The sequence below is a fragment of the Eufriesea mexicana genome, unplaced genomic scaffold, assembly GCF_001483705.2.
Source record: "Eufriesea mexicana isolate 0111107269 unplaced genomic scaffold, ASM148370v2 scaffold4744748147, whole genome shotgun sequence".
Lineage (NCBI taxonomy): Eukaryota > Metazoa > Arthropoda > Insecta > Hymenoptera > Apidae > Eufriesea > Eufriesea mexicana.
Window position 1 is genome coordinate 56,416 of NW_016907952.1, and position 18,734 is coordinate 75,149.

At 51.0% G+C, this 18,734-nt stretch overlaps 1 protein-coding gene across 1 annotated transcript in view; it reads right to left on the minus strand.

The window, feature by feature from the left end:
• Positions 1 to 18,734, minus strand: part of retn (retained) — a 112,313-nt gene that overhangs the window by 13,922 nt on the left and 79,657 nt on the right. Inside the window, exon 4 of the mRNA XM_017899150.1 lies at positions 16,991 to 17,063. Coding sequence (XP_017754639.1) covers positions 16,991 to 17,063 — 73 coding nt within the window. The remainder of the gene's footprint in view (positions 1 to 16,990; positions 17,064 to 18,734) is intronic.

Genomic DNA, 18,734 nt, shown 5'->3' on the forward strand with positions numbered 1-18,734 from the left:
TTCTTCGGAACAAAGCGACGTCTCGTTCGGAAACCGGCTCGATATCCAAGCGGCTCGACCGTCGCGATGGAATCGCGGCTCACGAAGCGTGATCCGTGACGGCAGATCGTAATAGCGAGCCGCGGCTTTTCGCCGCTACCGTGGAAAACTAATTTTCCTTTATCCGTCCCAAGCTCGTTCTCTTCCTACTCCATATTCAGTAGACACTTACTACTGACGAGAACACTCGCGGTGTCAACCGGATACGCGTAGATCCCTCGTTTTCCGCGTCATTTTTACTCTTCTTTCTCTCTCGTTCTTCCCGACCACTCTCTTCGACCCGTCATTTTTAGGTCACGGCGCGTGTCTACGAAGCTACGAAGAATAAATATTAACGTAATCGCGCGTGCACGTGGTAGACTGTGTTTTGGAGATGTTTTTCATCTCTTTTTCTCTATTTCAGCAGCGGACGAGCTTCTTCCTGTGCCAGTGCACCGTGGCCGTGGGCATCGTGGGCATCGTGAGCATCAGAACGACGATCGTGGCAGAAACGAGCGGTCCCCGATGGCACAGCCGGCCCCCGTCGATACCGCCGAGAGTGGGGGTAATTGGTATACGAAACAAAATGTTGCATTTTATGAGTTATTGCGAAGTATATTGGGCGGGTAAGATTGGCGGGCCGAAGGAGTGCCCGATCTAATAACGATCGACTATGTCGGAGGCCTTTATTAACCGACGCAGAAACTGCGACCCGTTGCGGGCCGACTACGCGCCTGCTTTAAAAGCCTTTCGGACGCGCGCGAAACGACTTTTCCCAGAATCTCGCGTGACGGCCCTGGAATCTATCGAATAAGCTGCCAACGGAATATACCTCTATGGTTACGTCCCTTCCCTTCCTGCTTCCTTCCATTACCATTTACTGGCTTCCACATCGATCTCTCTTCGTCTCTCTCTTTCTTCCGTCCTATCATTCACGCGATTCCAAACCGATGTAAATACGTTCGTACTTTGTACCTTCCTTCGTTCATCGATACTGCCGTTCTTCCTCGATACTCGTCGAAATTTCCACACGACAAGGACGCGGGATTATGGATCGCGCGAGTTCGATCGAGCTAACGAGCAATTCCGCGTGGATCCACGACACCGTGGTCCCATGGGGACTTATTTTTTTTCGTTAAAAAAGGCCCTGGACGTATTTCGACCGCCTCTGGAGAACCGACCGAGCAACTTTCCGAAGTTGCTACGCTACTTTCAACACGCGCTTTACGAGCTAATTTGCGGTCTCGCTATCCGACGAAAGTCGAAACCTACCCAAAGTCTTCGAAAATCCAACGGACGCTTTTCTCATGCAATTGCGCGGTGTTAATAAGCGGCTCATCCGATCTTAATTGTCGTCGAGCGAGGAAAAACAGCTCGGAATAAAGAGTTAGGAGAGACAGAGAGTGTTTGAGAGAGCGTGTACCGAGAGAGGGACCGGTGGAAGGACGGGCGAGGATGGAAGCAGACCTCGACAGACCGTGGCCGTTCGTGCGGGTTAACTTTGTTAGCGGTCGGTATTATCAGACGAACGAAAGACCGAGATTGGCATTGCGAAGAATAGCCGGGAGGGGGTGGAGTTTCATATGAAATACACGCGACATTTACTGCCTCCACCGGCTGGGGCCCCTGCAAAGACGCAAACGCATTATAAATAGAACTCTCTCTCTTTCTCTCTTTCTCTCTCGTCCTCCTCCCTCCCTCGCGTATGCCCTCCTTTGCACCGACCCATTCTCTCCCCCCCCCCTCCCCCCGCGGCTCCCCGCAGCCCTTCGTGGCCGCGAACGGAGATCAAGAAGGGTCCGGAGAGGGAATGGGGCAGCCAGCCGCCACGAACAGTGCTACAATCTGCTTTATAATCTTGTTAGGATTTCGCGGAAATATTGGCGTAATTTACGATCCGTCTTAGCGAAGTTAACTGTCAAGGGAGTCGCGATGGAACGTCGAGGCCGAGCGAGGGGTTGCGCCGTGTCTCGCCTCTGCCACGCCAAACGCCAGTCGTGCAGACACGCGTTCTCCCTTACCCTCTTGCTGCTCCCTGCATATCCTATCTCCCTTCTTTCTCCTCTTTCTCTCCTCCTCTCGTTACACGTCGATCGCCGCTACTCTGTCCAACTCGCCGCAGAACCCAAGAAATTAACCCCCTTGACACCACACTTTGCCCTCTTCTACCTTCACACCGCGAAATCGAATTTCTATGCGAAGGAATTTCACTTGGACACGGTTTTACAGCTACAGTGATTTCTATGCCGAGCTATAGTCGTCGTCAATGTCCTCAAAGTCAGAGTTAATCGTTAATGGAATTCTTGAGGTATCCGTGGCACAGGATTCATTGTAACAGAAGAGACGAAATTCGATTAGATCGTATTGTCTTAGCAGGAGCAAGGGTTCTAGTCTACGTCTGATCTCGATACGACGCGAGCCTAACACGAGTAGGATTATCGACCCGTGGGGCGATGCTGTCGGTGGGTAAGAGCCTCTCTATCGAGGCATCGAAATCTCCCCGACTAGAATAGAAGATCCCCGCGAACCACCCCGGAGCCACTTGTTGCTCGCCGATCAAATAATTGTATCTCCGTCGGTGGCAACCCCCTGGGCCGACCCCGGGTGTGGCTTATAATTCGTGGGTGGCACGGTCGTTCTCGTCCGGGTCCCCACTGCTAATCCATGGAAACAAAACGAGCTCGACATCGCGTGCACGCGAACAGCTAGCCGATAGATCTTCCAAGCATCGAGAAGCTTATTCTTCGCGCGGAATTATTCCACGTTCCGGGTCCAAGTTTCAGAGGAAAGCTCTAATTTTACGTAAATCAGGTTCGAGTTGTGGACTGGCGTTGTTCTGGCCGTCACCGAAATTAGTATCTGTACCGAATGCTGTTTCTTCTACGCGTACAAAACGCGTGACCAGGCCTGCACAGGCAGGATGTTTCCGGGCAACGTGGATCAAGAGGCCGGGACAGGAGATAGACAAAACACGATCGTAGTCAGGGCGTGGCACGCGAAGGAATAATTCCACCTCGTCCGTCTTCGTCCGGTCGTTTCTTTGCCAGTCGTTCTTCCAAGTCTTCTTTCTCCGTTCCCTGGCCACGGAACTCGTAGAGCAGCGGCGACCTGGGTGGGCCCATGCCTCGATGGCACGGCCGACTCTCGCGACCTATATTACGGCCATTTCTTGGCCACGCGATAATAAAATCTTCAAATAATATCGCAGTAAAGCTACCCTTCTAGCATCGTCGTTACGAGTCGTCCGATAGAGTTTACGAGTTCGTTTGATATGCCAGCTCGCTGTCACGACCGCGATCGGGGTTGTAAAGTCAGGCAAACGAGAGGATCCGGGTGAAATATCGATCCCGATGACGGTGGAATTGCGATCGAGGATTGAATTGTGTTCAACGACTTGTCACTGGTTCGACGAACTTTAAGGCCCACGTCGGGGGAACGATGCCAAGCGCCTATCAAAGTTTTCGTTTCGATTAAAGTTAACGAGTTCCTCGAATACGTTCCACCGAGCGTGGACCTCGTTTCGAGCGAATTCAACCGCGGCCTTCGTTTCGTTCCTCCGTGTCTCGCAGGGACAGACGAAGACACGACGAAAAGGAGGAAGAAAAAGAACACGACGACCGCGGACACGACGACGACGACGACGACGACGACGACGAAGACGAAGACGAAGACGAAGAAGAAGACGACGACGTCGAGCAGTCTTGGGTCTCGATCTTCTGTTTGGAGATGACTGGTAGCGTGGTCTCGGTCGCGATCGCGACCGCGGAGGATTCACGGCTGGGAGGACTGCCAGGCACTTGCCAACAATGTGGCGAAGCTTTGATGTGACGTAAAATGGCACGTTAACCGGTACTCTGTCCCTGCATGGCCGACTGCTCGTACAGCTTTATTCCAGCGCGAGCGTAAACTACAACTTTGTCCTCCGTTTAATAGCGAAATGGCAGCCGGCAGGCTTCTCTCTCGCCGGCGAGTTGGACGACGGTGTCGGGGAAATTCGATCGATGGATGGGTGCCACGGAGACGCGGAAAACGCGAGCTCGCGTAGCGATGGACGATTGGAACGGGTCGTGAATCGAGTTCTCGGGAATCGCGAAGCTTCCGAGAAGCTGCGTCGTCTTCGCGGCTATTTACAGGGTTATAAAATACCAACGCGAGCCACGATATTGCGAGCCGGTCGCGTTATTGTCCGATGCCAGGCGTAAATCAACCTATATATCGGCCTCGCAGAAATAACTTTCGATTCGTGCTTGTCATTCTGCCAGAATAAGGGTTTAAGTCCGTCGTTGCGACGGCCACCGTCGCGACCCAAATATTCCCGACTCGCATGGCCATGCGCGCACGCTACCTCCTCCTCCTAGTCTACCTCCTCGGCCACCTCCTCGGCCACCTCCTCGGCCACCGCCGTATTGCGACGCGGATTCGTCAGGGGTCGTAAACGCGCCGATACGGCTGTGAGCTTTAACGACGTTAATCGCGGCGAGCCGGCTCGTCGCGCGGTAATTATCTCCGACGAGAACCTTTTGCCTACACGTAACCCGGTCGTTCGTGCGTCTTTGAACGAAAGCTCGTTAAACGACGTACCCGGAGAGCTTTGACGGATCAGCCGCGATGCTCGAGCGAAGCGCGGCTTTGCCTGATTGCCTTACGATCCATCGATCGATGACGGATCGTAAAGCAGGAGAGACTCGGGTACGGGTCGACTCATCCTACGGTCTCAGAGTCAAGGGCAAGGCGATATCGAACGTTTACTTCTGTTCGGCTGAAGAACAGCGGACGTCGTTGCACGCGTTTCGCGAAGCCGTATCGCGCGAGCCGCGAGGGTGGCGCCAGTGGAGTAGGTCGTGGTGCGAGTCGACGGGTGCGAAGAATTAACGCGTGTTAATCGCCGAATCGGGAAGATTCTTGGACGACCGATTAGGCGAGGGTCGAGTTGGAGAATATACGTTTCCGTGGCTTCGTCCGGACGTCGTCGAGGGTGGCAAACGCGATTGGAAGGGAGGAAGGAATAGACGGGAAGCGGAGGAACGAGGCTCGAGCGTGGAGAACGCGAGGCATGGAACGAAGGGAGCAGGACAGAGGACGAGGGTTCGGTAGTCCGGGTGGGGGAGACGATATATCAAGAACCCCCAGAGCGATCGGCGCTGTTGTGAAATATTAATAAGCAAATTAGTTCAGACTTAGTGGCCCGCCAATACTAAACCGGCAGGATGGAAATGGCCGTTGGCCGTCTACAACGCTCGTATTTCACTTCCCACGCCTGGTCAGCGTCGAGGCTGCAGAACGCGGAACCCGTTCTCCGATTTCTTCCACCTTCCTCCCTTCTTCTTCTTCTTCTTCTTCTTTCTCTCCTCCCTTTGCCGTTTCTTCTTCGTTTTCTCGCTCGTCCTCCGCTTCTTCCGATATTTTCCCGCGTCGCGTCGCGTAGGTGGCGCGGTGGTCGCTGCGACGCGAGCGCCGCTATCGGGAGACGAAAGTGGCGGCTCGATCGCGAAAAACCCGACGTCCCGCCATTAATCAATCGTCCCGCTGCAAACGATCATTCTTGTCACCCGGTCCGTGTCTAAGCGCGGCGGTGGCGCGGAGGACGAAGGCGAAGCGGAGCAAAGGGAGAGACAGAGGGAAGGGAGAGAAGCCGAGAAACGGAGGCAGACTGTCGGAGCAAGAATTCGACAATTACGTCACGGGAACGTAACGGATGATCGGCGAGAACGGCCGGCGTCGAGACGTCTAGAATGTGCGAACGTCATCCTGCTAAATGCTTTTCGCTCGGCTCGCGTGCGCGAGCTATCTATAGCACTGGAACGTGCCGGAGAACCGTGCCGGCTCTCTCTCTCTCTCTCTCTTACTTCCTCTCTAGATTCCTCTCCCGCTTCCTCTCGGATGCTGGAAGCTACCCGGTCACTTGTCCGCCGCTGGAAAATGTAGGTCGAATTCGAGCACGAGCGCGGAACTAATTGGACAGGTGTGCCGCGACGCTGTCCGCTTCTCTTCTCCGCTTCTCCTCTTCGCAGCCGCTCTCGGTCGCATCGAAATTTCACGCCACACGCGCGATTTGACTTTGCTCCTCCGCCAGGCAGCCACCACCTCGCGTTTCGCCCTTGCTTCCCGGCGTGATTGCGTACTTATCCCGACAGACCGAGATCCGGGGCCTCGTTCGTTACGAAACGTGGCACGGCTACTCGGATTCCTCGGTAATCTCCCGAAAAATGACACGATTTAGGGAATCTGCCGCGTTCGGGCTTGCGTGGCGCGAGAAGAATAGCGAGCAGAGGGGCTACCGGTCCCGGAATGTCGGCGGCACGGTCAGATCTCATCGGATTCGCATTATAATAATTAATGTCGAAGGAATTTCGGGGCTTCTGCACGAAAACGCGATCCCCTTCAGTGGCCAGGTCTCGCCCGCGGGCATCAATCAGCGGGTGCACGTCGTTATATCCCGGGATTCCGAATAATTGCCGATGATTGCCCACCCCTTTTTCCTCGTAGCCCGCTCCGGACCAGCCACCACGCTTCTCCGGAACCCACTAATCGCCGACTTATCACGAAACTTCTCGGAAACGCGAGCACGATCGGCCAGCGTTTCTCTGATTTGCAAACGACCGGCGCGTAGAACCGACGAGAGACGAGGGGAGAGCGAGAGAGCGCGAGAGAGTCGCGCGAGGGGGTGAAAGGGAGAATGATCGATGCGAGGAACCAGTCGGCCGCGCGAAGCAATTAAACGAACGGGAGCTCTAACAGGGTGGCGAGACTATGCTAGCGGTTTTTCAATTTGCGAATTCTTCGCGAAACGATCCTGGTACCGACCGAAACCGTCCACCTTCGCGTCTCGTGACGAAGGAGATAACCCCAGAGAACGCACGACACTCGTGACTCGACCCAGCCGTGCCATCAACCCCTTCGGGACCACGAATCTTCGTTACCAGTTCCATGTAACACGGAACCGATGAAGCGGACGCAAAGCGAACACGACCCGTGTTCTAAATTACTCTATCGAAAACGAGGAGAACGACAACCACGACCACGACCACGACCATGGTGATCATCGTTCTAGGTACTGCGGTCAGAATCGTCCATCGTTGGTCGCGACAAAAAAGATATCGGCAGAGGAAAAAAGGAAAAATCTCGCGAAGACTGTTCTCCAAGGAAGAGAAGGACGAACACGTTGAAGGTGGAGAGGATGATTTTCGCCGTAGGCTCGGTGCAATCCTTTGCCCGCTACCAGAAGAGAGGACAGCGTACGCAGGATCCTGTAATCCCGACATAATCCCGATTTAAGACCCACTAAAAACAGCGGGTGGCCCTAAGCAGCCTGATCCGTGATCCAACGAGGACGAGGGTAGCCGGTGCAAAGGGTAAGACAGAGAAGGCAACACGTCCTAGCAGAGAGAGAGAAAGAGAGAGGCCGCGTGCTGCTTGGAAATCCGCATTGGCTCTCTCTCTGCCGTTTCCGAGAAAACATTTAGAGGAGGTTTACGAGCGATCCGTCAAAGAGGAAATCCATCACTCGCGGGAACGGGGAGAGTCCGCCCATCGTCGGGACTCTCGACGATGCGCGCGCTAGGACTTTATTTCGTTTTATGGAGGTAAACGTGGATGGGTGTTTATGGACAAGCTGAATTGACTCTGTCTGTCGTCGTCGAACGTCCACGCTCGGCTCGTACATTTGCTCGACAAGGTCGTAAACGCGATAAAACGACATTGGAGCGGCTCGCGGAGATACAAATAAAGGTAGAAACCGAGGTGTCCCGGAGGGAAGGAGACCGATCGATGGGTACAGACCGTTTCTTCCCTTTCCCATTACTATGGCATCGATTTCTTCCCAAAAATCCTCCTCGTCCAGTGGCTCCCCCGGATCCCGTCTCATCCGTCTAAATACTCGCGGTGTCTCGACGCTGCCGATCCTCGACCTCCACCGATCCGCTATGTTTGCGATTTCAATTATCGAATCGACGAATCGCGAGAGCGTTCTATTCCTGGAACTATGCTTGTTCGCGAAACACGCGCCATGTCGACGTATTTACGACGCATCGAGGTCTGCGGAAAGTCCCGATTAATCGGGACGAGGGAGCGCCGAGGCGAATTATGGCGACTAAATGTTGAAATTCGCGCCATTTTGAAATTCCCAATTTTTCCACATTCCTCGGACTATTTTCCAACTCGATGCAAACTTTGCATTTCGTCAAACGTTTTGTCCTCCTCGGAACAGGTAGTTCTGCACAGTACTCGCACCTTCGCTCCTTCTTCCAAGTTCCTGTTTAGAAGCTAGAGCTGTTGGACATGCTCCACGGTCAGTTTCGAAGCAGCGAGGTTGGAACAGGGTATCCGAGAGGGGGTTTGCGGAAAATTGGTAATTAATCGAGCGGATTGGAAGAGGAGGACGAGGGACCGAGAGACGAGGAGGAGTCCTGCTCGCAAGGCTGTCTCGCGTCTCACAAAGACGCGCGAGAGACCGCACCATGGCAGCACGGATCGTAAACCGTCCGAGAATGGATCTGCTCGAATAAAAGTAAAATAGCGTCGTACGAGAGAGGAGCTGCCTTTCGGCACAGAGGAGCGCGTCTCTCTCCTCCCGACTTTTATAGCCGTCCCTTTGGACCGGTCGAAGATCGATTCTCGGTAGAGGTGCAACCCGTATGAATTTTAATATTTATTACGTAATAAAGCCTCCGAGAGACTGTTCCCCGTTTCGTCGGCCGTTTCGTTCAGCCTTTAATTCCCGCTCGGAGGCATTAACGCGACCACGAAACCTTGATCGCCGTTCCTCCGGCCTGCGTTGTCGCGGCGGCCACCCCCGTTCTCCATCCGGCCGGCGTTCGCCAGTTCAGACACCCGGAGGACCCCTCGTGGGTGTCCGAACCGGGGGTCGAGGGTGTTGCAGCGCGTTGCGAGAACCAGCCTATTTTCTACCACGCGAAACCGATCGGCTCGCGTTGCTGCGAGGTGAAGTCAACGTCGGAGCTAGTCGCAGTGTGCCGTGACGACGCGCAGTTATCGAGTAACGGCTAACGAACGTGCTCCCGGCACCAAATACCGAATAATAAGAAAAAGGCGAAAAAAGGCTAGGGGAGAGGAGAAAAGAATCACGTCGACGCGAAGCAGCAATGGTAATGCAACGGGGCGAGTGGTTCGTTAACGTATGAAGCCGATACCCTAGTCGAGGTAGTTGCCGAACAACGGGAAAAGCTAACTACCCTGGATCACGGGATCCTGCAATGGGGTTTGGATGATGTTTCTGTAAGAATGTAAGCTGATTACCGTTTGGGAAATTGCCGGGGTTTAGACTCGCAGTTTTTGCCGATCGAACGAACGATTTCTTCGCTGTGCACAGGTGTTGCGAAGTACGAATCGATCGAACGCAAAAGTGGGTGTTAAATTGGAAACAAGGTCGAGCTGGTTACGGTACGGCTTGCGGGAGAATACTTTATTACCCCTGTGCGCTCTTCGAGTTGTTGCGCAGTGCCTTGCGGGAGTGTTCGCACCCCTCCGATCTTGCGATTTTATCCAGCGTTCTTCCGTGATTCGAACTTGGAAACACCTTATCGGTGTGAATAGTATTGAATTTTCGCTTTTTTGGAGTTAAGCTTAATCGCGAGACGAGTATTCAGCGAGACGGCGAGTACGCCATCTTGTTTTTTAACTTAGTCCGGTGTGTTATAAAATCCTCAATAACGTCAATAACCGACTGAGATGTTTGGAAAACATTCGATATTGATGGCAGAGTACAGGAACTTTTTGTCGATAACGATGGTTTGCAAATGAAAAGAAGTTTCATTGAGCTTTGGATGTCATTAGACACGATTTTGACAGATAGCATGACAAATAGTTTACAAAGAGCATCATAACCGTAGGACTTATGTATACACTGTATAAAAGGACAGTAATCATTTGTACGTCGTTAATCGACAGATGATTTTACGTGTATCTGCTAGACAATTTGTTGAACTTTCGATCGGTATGGATTTATGGAATTTGAGTATTTAGAAATTGAAAAGTCGTAAAGTTATTCGTGGAAAATCGTTGCATATAGGAAAAGAAGTATCTATGAAGCTAAGGCACTTTTAACTACTAGCCCTGTTCGATATAATACCAATTATATCGTAAAATTAACACATTTTTGGCTAATATCGGGACCTGAAGATAATAATCCTGAGACTTGTACTCTTCACAATATAGAAAACTATAAAACCTGTACCACAGAAATTTGTCGTGTATCTATAAAATAGAAATCAAAGTATCCAGGAACCTAACCTCTTCCGACTACTGGCCCTGTCCGATATAATGTCAATTATGTTATAAAATTAACACATTTTTGGATAATATCGGTACCCGAAAATAACAATCCCGATATTTATACCTTCAGAATTTAGAAAACCATAAAATCCGTATCGCAGAAATTTATCATATATGTATATAATAGAAATTAAAGTATCTAGGGACCTAACCTCTCCCGACTATTGGTCCTGCTCGATATAATGTCAATTATGTTATAAAATTAATATATTCTCAGCTAATATCGGAATCTGAAAATAATGATCCCGATATTTATGCCTTCAGAATGTAGAAAACCATAAAATCCGTATCACAGAAATTTATCATATGTGTACATAATAGAAATTAAAGTATTTAGGGACCTAACCTCTCCCGACTATTGGTCCTGCTCGATATAATGTCAATTATGTTATAAAATTAATATATTCTCGGCTAATATCGAAATGTGAAAATAATTATAGCGATATTTATACCCCTCAGAATTTAAAAAAATATAAAATCCGTGTCACAGAAATTTGTGATACATGTATATAATAGAAATCAAAATAACCACGGACCTAACCTCTTCCAACTGGCCCTGATCGAAATAATGTCAATTATCTAGTAAAATTAATACATTTTTGGCTAATATCGGTACCCGAAAATAATAACCCCGATATTTATACCTTCAGAATTTAGAAAACCATAAAATCCGTATCATAGAAATTTATCATATATGTATATAATAGAATTTAAAGTATCTAGGGACTTAACCTCTCCCCACTATTGGTCCTGCTCGATATAATGTCAGTTATGTTATAAAATTAATATATTCTCAGCTAATATCGGAATCTGAAAATAATAATCCCGATATTTATGCCTTCAGAATGTAGAAAACCATAAAATCCGTATCACAGAAATATATCGTATATGTCTATAATAGAAATCAAAGTATCTAGGGACCTAACCTCTCCCGACTACTGGTCCCACTCGACATAATGTCAATTATGTTATAAAATTAATACATTCTTGGCTAATATCGGTACCCGAAAATAACAATCCTGAGATTTACACCCTTCGCAATTTAAAACCCCATAAAACCCGTGCGGGAGAAATTTGTCATACATATAATATGACAAAAATCAAACTATCCAAGGACCTAACCTCCCCCGAGTGTCATCCCCATTCATCCCGAAACTAATTACGTTCGAATATTAATAAATTCTCGCTAATAACAATGGCGAGACCCCAATCGTAAAAGCGCAGCGATCGTTATCGAGTCGTAAACCAAGGGTGGCACTCGTGCCCGGCGACCCACCACCGCGCATCCGCGAAACAACGAAAGACGGGAACAAGGCTAACCGAATTCCATCTCCGATCCGCGTGCGAGAACAGGCGGCATTGAAGCAGACGGTTCTATACATAGGGACGTGTACGAGAGAAAAGGGAAACGGCCGTTGCTTTTTCTTATTTGTTCCCGGGACGCGATAATCCGCGAACGGGTACAAAGTATCGGCCGGTGAAAAGAGCGAACGTGCGACCTATGTGAGGCGCGTTGTGTACGCAGACGGCACGCACGCCGTGCCCGTTCACAAGTGTGTAGCGAAAAGTGTTCGTGCCGAACACGTGTTCCATAGCGCTAATGCGTTACCCGCGCCGCGTAAAAACGTATTTTTCTCCAGGCGGTCGTAACGCGACGCGCGACCCTGCACGGTGCAATGCACTTCTGCAACCGAGTTGCACGCCCCTGCCCCCCTCGGGTATTACCGGCGGTACTTCGTTTCGCGCCTCGTACCGACCAGCCTTCCGGTCGCAATCATCTCCAAACGAGCAACGCACCGTTATCGAAATGCACCAGAAACGAAGAATACACTGTTATCGAAATCCACCAGAATCCACGTCCAGTCCCGGAAACTAGGGCGATTTCCCCAGAGGAAGGAAGGAAGAACGGAAGGAAGGAAGAACAGAAGGAAGGAAAAACGGAAGGATGGAAGAAAGGAAGGAAGAAAGGAAGGAAAGAAAGAAAAACGGAAGGATGGAAGAAAGGACCAGAATCCACGTCCAGTCCCGGAAACCAGCACGATTACACCACGGAAAAGAAGGAATGAAGGAAGGAATGAAGGAAGGAAAGAAGGAATGAAGGAATGAAGGAAAAACGGAAGGATGGAAGAAAGGAATGAAGGAAAAACGGAAGGATGGAAGAAAGGAACGAAGGAAAAATAGAAGGAGGGACGAATTAAACGGGTAATTAAATAGGCGACGTCGAAGAGGTGGCGATAGAAAAGGTAGCAGGAAAGCAGGAGATAGGGTATCGGTGGAAGCTTATCGGTGTTCGATGAAATTGAGCGGATATCATTAAGCAGCAGCTCTCGTGGGAGTGTGGCGCGTAACCGGCCGGCCCGGGAAGATCGTGGAGGGGACCACGCGGGGTGGAGCGGGGCACGGGCCCAGAGGAGTAAGATAATAACGTATTCGACAGAGAATGGCATTGCTCTCGCGCGGTCGTCCGCCGCAGTATGAATTACATCGGCGATTGAAACTCGTTCGCGATGAAAAAAAAGCAGCCGAGAGGAGTCCTCGGGCTGTCGGAGGTGCCGGGATTTGCATATTAAATGGCTTGAGATTTATAACGGTCGGCCCCGGAGAGGTGCTAGCAATACGCGCGATAAATAAAGAACCTTCCCTCGCGATAGACTCCGCACCACCGTCACAGTTCCTCTTACGCTCCGCGTCTCGCTCGGGCCGATCGATTTCGACCATGTTGGGAAACAATGTGACTCCGACCGACAGCGAGCGTCGATAAATCCTCGATAAATCGGCGATGAATCGCCAACGGAATCGCCGATAAATCGGACGCCACCGCGAGAGGGTGCCGGACGAGGGGTGAGAGTAGGACGCGACTCGTTCCCCGGATGGATCTCTGGAGCGCGAAGGTGTCGTTGGTCGGGACGAACCGGTTCCACGGATATCGTCCCGCGGGCCGGACTTATCGTTGCCAATTATGTTCCGCTTATGCGAATTTGTGCGTTCCGCTTCGGCTCGTCGGCGCGTTTGATATACGAACGAACCGAACACTCTGTTGCGAAACGACCTCGTAATATCTATTACCGCGCCGAATTTAGAGGTCGTACGGAGATAAGTAGCCGCGGAATGGTAGCTCGGTGTCCTTTCGCGGCCCCGCCGATAAAGCTGCCGGGCTAAAACTCTCTATCGATGATTAACTTTACGACCGTTAATTAAGATAATCCTGTCGTTATTGCCAGCGGAGAAAGACCCCGGCTTCGATCTCTCGTGCCTCTTCTTCCTCCAGGCGTTCTCCGTTAGAGAAATCGACGTACAATGTAATTTCCACGACTTTCACTCGATAGACGTTCGCGTTCTTCTTCTGTCCAATCGACGGATTCACGAGGATTCGCGAGGATTTCCAAGGATTCGTGAGGATTCGCGAGGATTCGTAAGGATTTATGATGATACGCGAGAATTCTCAAGGATTCTCAAGGATTCGCGAGGATTTCCAAGGATTCGTGAGGATTCGCGAGGATTCGCAAGGATTTATGAGGGTACGCGAGGATTCTCAAGGATTCGCGAGGATTCCCAAAGATTTGTGAGGATTCGTGAGAATTCGCGAGAATTATCAAAGATTCTCAAGGATTCTCGAGGATTCCTAAGGATTTATGAGGATACGTGAGGATTCCCGAGGATTTTCGAGGATTCGCAAGGATTCGCGACGATTTCCAAAGATTTGTGAGGATTCGTGAGAATTCGCGAGTATTCCCAATTATTCGTGAGGATTTGCAAGGATTCGCGAGGATTTCCAAAGATTCGCGAGACGTGTTACGAGCCTCCGTAGGGTGAGATGATAACAAACACGGATCGTCGATGGCTGGACTAATGTACCGGGATGTGATGAATGGTCTTTTATATCTACGGACGTGGTCGAGGTGTTATGAATCGCGTTAGCGTCGAATCATTGTTCGCGTCGGCACAATAACGTGCCCCGCGGGGGGCGCTTCCCCGGCTTTTCGTTCCAGCTTCTTCCCCCCGATACGCTCCTTTATATTCCCTTCTTCGCTGCTAGTCGTACCCCTTTTTCTCTCCTTTCTGCCCCCCCCCCTCCCCCGTCCCCTCGTCGTCCTTTTTTCGGTCCGCGATTTTAATCGACCTCGTAAAGATCGCATCATCGGACTATCAATCGGCGCTGATTGGAAATTTATACTAGCAACGATACACACTTCTGTCCGTGTGATATATAATTTCTGAAATACGATCGACCCTGCCCTCTCCCTCGTATTTCTTCCGACCTCTCGCGCACCGTGCGTTTAATCGCGAGCTCTCCTTGCCCCCACTCGTCGCGAGCCAACAGCACCGAGGAACCAGTTTAATCGACTTCCAATGACCGATGGAACGATACTCACCCGATCTGTTCTAATTATTTCACGGAGATAGCCACCATAATAGCGTCGCCTTCGGAACCCTGCAAATCGATCATGCTCCACGCTACGCGGCCACGGTTCGTAATTAGAGGGCCCTGTTTCCGGTTCTGCCCATCACACCCTATTCCAACGATCTTGTCGCCGCGCTTATTTTCTCGTATTCGCGAATCCGACAGCGGAAAGAAATTTTTCAAACCACTCTCCATCGATTCCGATGTCGAAGAAGTCGATATTAACCCATTTGCATCCAAACGCGGAATAATCCGCGAGTCGACTTGTTTCCATTACCAGTTGCTGAATATTCTTCATATGCCACAGATCACCTTTCATCCCTTTTGCGAGGGGTACATCGGTTCATTGTATTCTTAACAAATTTTACTTTTGTCATGAAAATCCTTTTGACTACCATCACGAATAAGTGCCGATACGTGCAAGGTGATAGGGACCAGTTATTAGTTGAATGCCGCTGATGCCCGAACATGGCACCTTAAGCAGAGCCACGATGCAAATGGGTTAACGGAAGATTGGCTAAAATGGTACCAGTACGTCAATTTAGATCGCGAAAGGTGCCATCGAGTGTTAACCCGATGTTGTAGTTTAAGTTCCAAAGTTTGAGTCCCAAGCAGCGCGTCATCGACATTTTGTGTCGAAAAATCCCAGTACATTTCGAGCGCAATGGACAACTGACGGTGCTATCACTGACTGTCGAAATGGCACGCCCGACTTCGCCGATGCACGTGTCACATAGCACTAACAATGGGATTGGGATTTTCCGACATAAAATGAAACAAGCGTTATGGCGCCGTTTGGTCTTCTTCGCACTCGATTAAGACAAGCGCTATCGCGCTGTTCGGGCTTTTTCGAGCGTGTTCCTTTAAAAGCCTCTGGGATTCAAACGGTTAAATTCGCACGAAGTCCGCGAGGGGGACAAAGACCGCGAGGAGGTTTCCCAGTTTCGACCAGCTTGGAATCCACGATAATTCCATACCGTGTGACGTCGGCAGATGCAACGTATTATCGAACCTTTTAACCACGTGGACGTTTACGATGGGCTCGGACTAGGCCTCGATGCCCGTCGAGAATCCACGTGTGCAGGAAACGAGATGCGGGTCGCACGTGTGCGTGGTTTCTTTAACCGCTGTCCGCGTACACAGCGTGAATAATGCCTCGTAATTTTCGCAACGACGAAACTCACCCACCCCATCGTCGCTTATTCTTTCGATCCTCGGAATTTTCGCCTCGCGACGCGACGCCCTATCGCGCCTTTCGTCCCGGCGCTTGCCTAATAGTTCGTACCTGACTTTATCGCTACTTAACCCGCTGTTTAATACGACAGGGTGAGACGTCGTTAAAGAATCGTCTCCGACGCCGCCAGCCGAGGAAGAAACACGGCGCGAACGAGTACGACGGTGGAAGATAATAACCCGAGAGGGTTCGTTGCGCCGAAAGGGGGGCCCGCGCGGCGAGTTCCACGGCTGCCCGCTTCGACTCCGGAATGTTCACCGAATTCTAAATACCTTGGCACCGTTTCCGAAGTTCGCGCGACCATGCGAATAACGTCGCGCGACCATGCGAATAACGTCGCGCGACAATGCGTGGTCGACAGGTGCGTAGGTTAAATATACCCGAAGCGAGATATCGCCTCGACTCGCGAACGTCCGCGATTAATTTCCCCCGTCCGTTCGATCCCTCCACGCAGACCCCGAGGATAAGCCTCGGACGAATGGAAAACGAGAAAGAAGGCGGAATAAGAAGAAAATGGCGGACAAAGAGGGAAGGACGACGGAAGAAACGGGCGATGTTGGGAGCGTAGGTGGTCCAAGGTTAAATCCGGAGATTCGTTTCGGGATCCAAAGGCGTCCGCGTTGGACGTGCACGCGGGATTATGACAAGATCGCAGGCCTGCGCGGAACGCGACCGCTTGCCAAGAGATCGCAATACGTCTTCGCCTCTGGGATGGAGACAAATGCCGAGTCCGCGCGGACGAAAAGTCGAGCTCGCGCGAACTTCTTCCCGATGCGACGAGTGATCGTCCTTGGACCTCGATCGGAACGATCAATATTTGCGAAATTAATTCCCGCGAACGATCCGCAGATCGCCGCGATAATGAACCGCGACGCGGATCCGCCGGAGGTGGGGCACGATTCGATGCACGCGGCGCCATTTCGCGTGTTTGCCTCGACCCGCGATAACTTTTCTCGTTTATCCTTTAAGCTTCGTCCAATTGCCGCGTCAACGTTCGAGGACTCGCGTGCCGACTGTGTTTGCTCGGTTGATGATAAAGGACTCACCTCGTTTCTGCATGTAACTGAACAGGTCGTCCAGGAACTCCTTCCTCTTCGGATCGTCGTTGATCTCGTAGAGCTGAAAGAACGAAACAACCAACGGTGAACACGTTTGCGTGGAGAGCTGTTGGTTTCGGGGAAACGGGACAGGGATCACTCGCGGTATCGAGGGTGAAATCCTCGGCTCGTCGTGGACGTCGTGCCCACTCCCTTCGCTCCACGACGAATAAAATGTTATTCGGGCCGGGCTAATAAAAACAGGAGTGAAACAAGTGTGCTCATAGCGACAGGCAGATTAGTTAGCTCCGATTATTAATGATTCCGTTTAACCTGCCTCATAACCCGAAACCCCCTCGACCGAGCCAAAGCCAAACTCCCTTCGGGCTAGCGGCCCGTATTATCATATTTGTTATGTACGATGTGCTATATCTAATCCGAGGCCCTCTAATTGCTTTTATAATACGAGCCTCCCCCACCCCTCGGCTCCACCTCTTACCCTTTTTTTGCCCTCGTCTCCTTTGTACTCTTAAGCACCGTTTCCATTACCCTTTCTTTTCCACGGCTACTCATCAACTCGGGTGAACAATTATTGCAAGTAATTGCCGTTTTCAAGACTCTATCCGCTCCTACCTCCTTCCCGATCGCTCAAACCGTTTCGAACAATCTCCGCGCTCCTTTATCTCTTTCAGCCTGGCGACAGCTGCGCGAGTGTCACCGGTCCACGATAAACCGCGCGAAACGTGACGGTCCAGCGATTTCCGCTTTTAGAAATTACGTAGCACGCGTCTCGGCTCGAGACGAGAGACGCGCGCACCGAGGATACGAAGGGAGAGAGCGAGAGAGGGAGAGAGAGCGAGCGAGGCCGAAGCGAACGATCGCTTAATAGAAGCAGAGACTATTACACGAGTCGAATGTTACCTTGGATCATCGTCGAGGTAACACGCGCTTCCGACGCGCGAATTTATGAACCCACCCGATATTTAAGCCGATGTTGTCGCTGTTAGCGCGCGCACGCGCTGATAATCCCTTAAACGCGTTTCCCATCCTCGTCCGGCTCGTAGATCTGTCGGGACGATAAATTTCATTGAAACGAAACGCGGGCTGCTTCGCACCAGGGGTGAATAATTAATTTCCCGCCCGGACCAGCCGTTTATCCTGGCTAGTTCTCTCCGGATGCTGATCCAACGTGTCGGCCAATGGAGAGCGGAACGGGACACGTCTCCGTGGGGATGAAAGGGCGCGCGGCAATGGTGAATTTACGGGACGCCATGAGTACGAGATCCGAGACTTTCCGCGATGTTCTCGCGTCTTTGATCAGAGTTTCAAGTCTAACATCGATCGACCGATAAATTAATTTCTCGCGTGATCCGCTCGATCCGCGCTCATCTCCGCGATCGTTGCGTCACGATCGGTAATTAATGCGCTTCCTTGAACTCGCGTTGATACATGGGTGATGGCAATTGAAATAATACCGCGATTTTTTTGTCCAGATAGAGTTCTATCGACGTCCGAGCGAGATGTTGAGATCAGATGGAGAGTCGTCGATGATCAAGATGGAATCGTTTGCAGCCGCTTCCGGTGCATCGTGTTATCTCGGCTTCTCAAGGACGCTTATAGGTACCTAGTGATACAACGTTGGTAAAGTATACGAAATCGAGTCGGAATATCGGCTATCGGAGCATGTACTTAGTTGTCCGCGAGACTTTGCGCTAGTTAGAGATTTTGCACGTTCGACGTCTAACGCGATCCG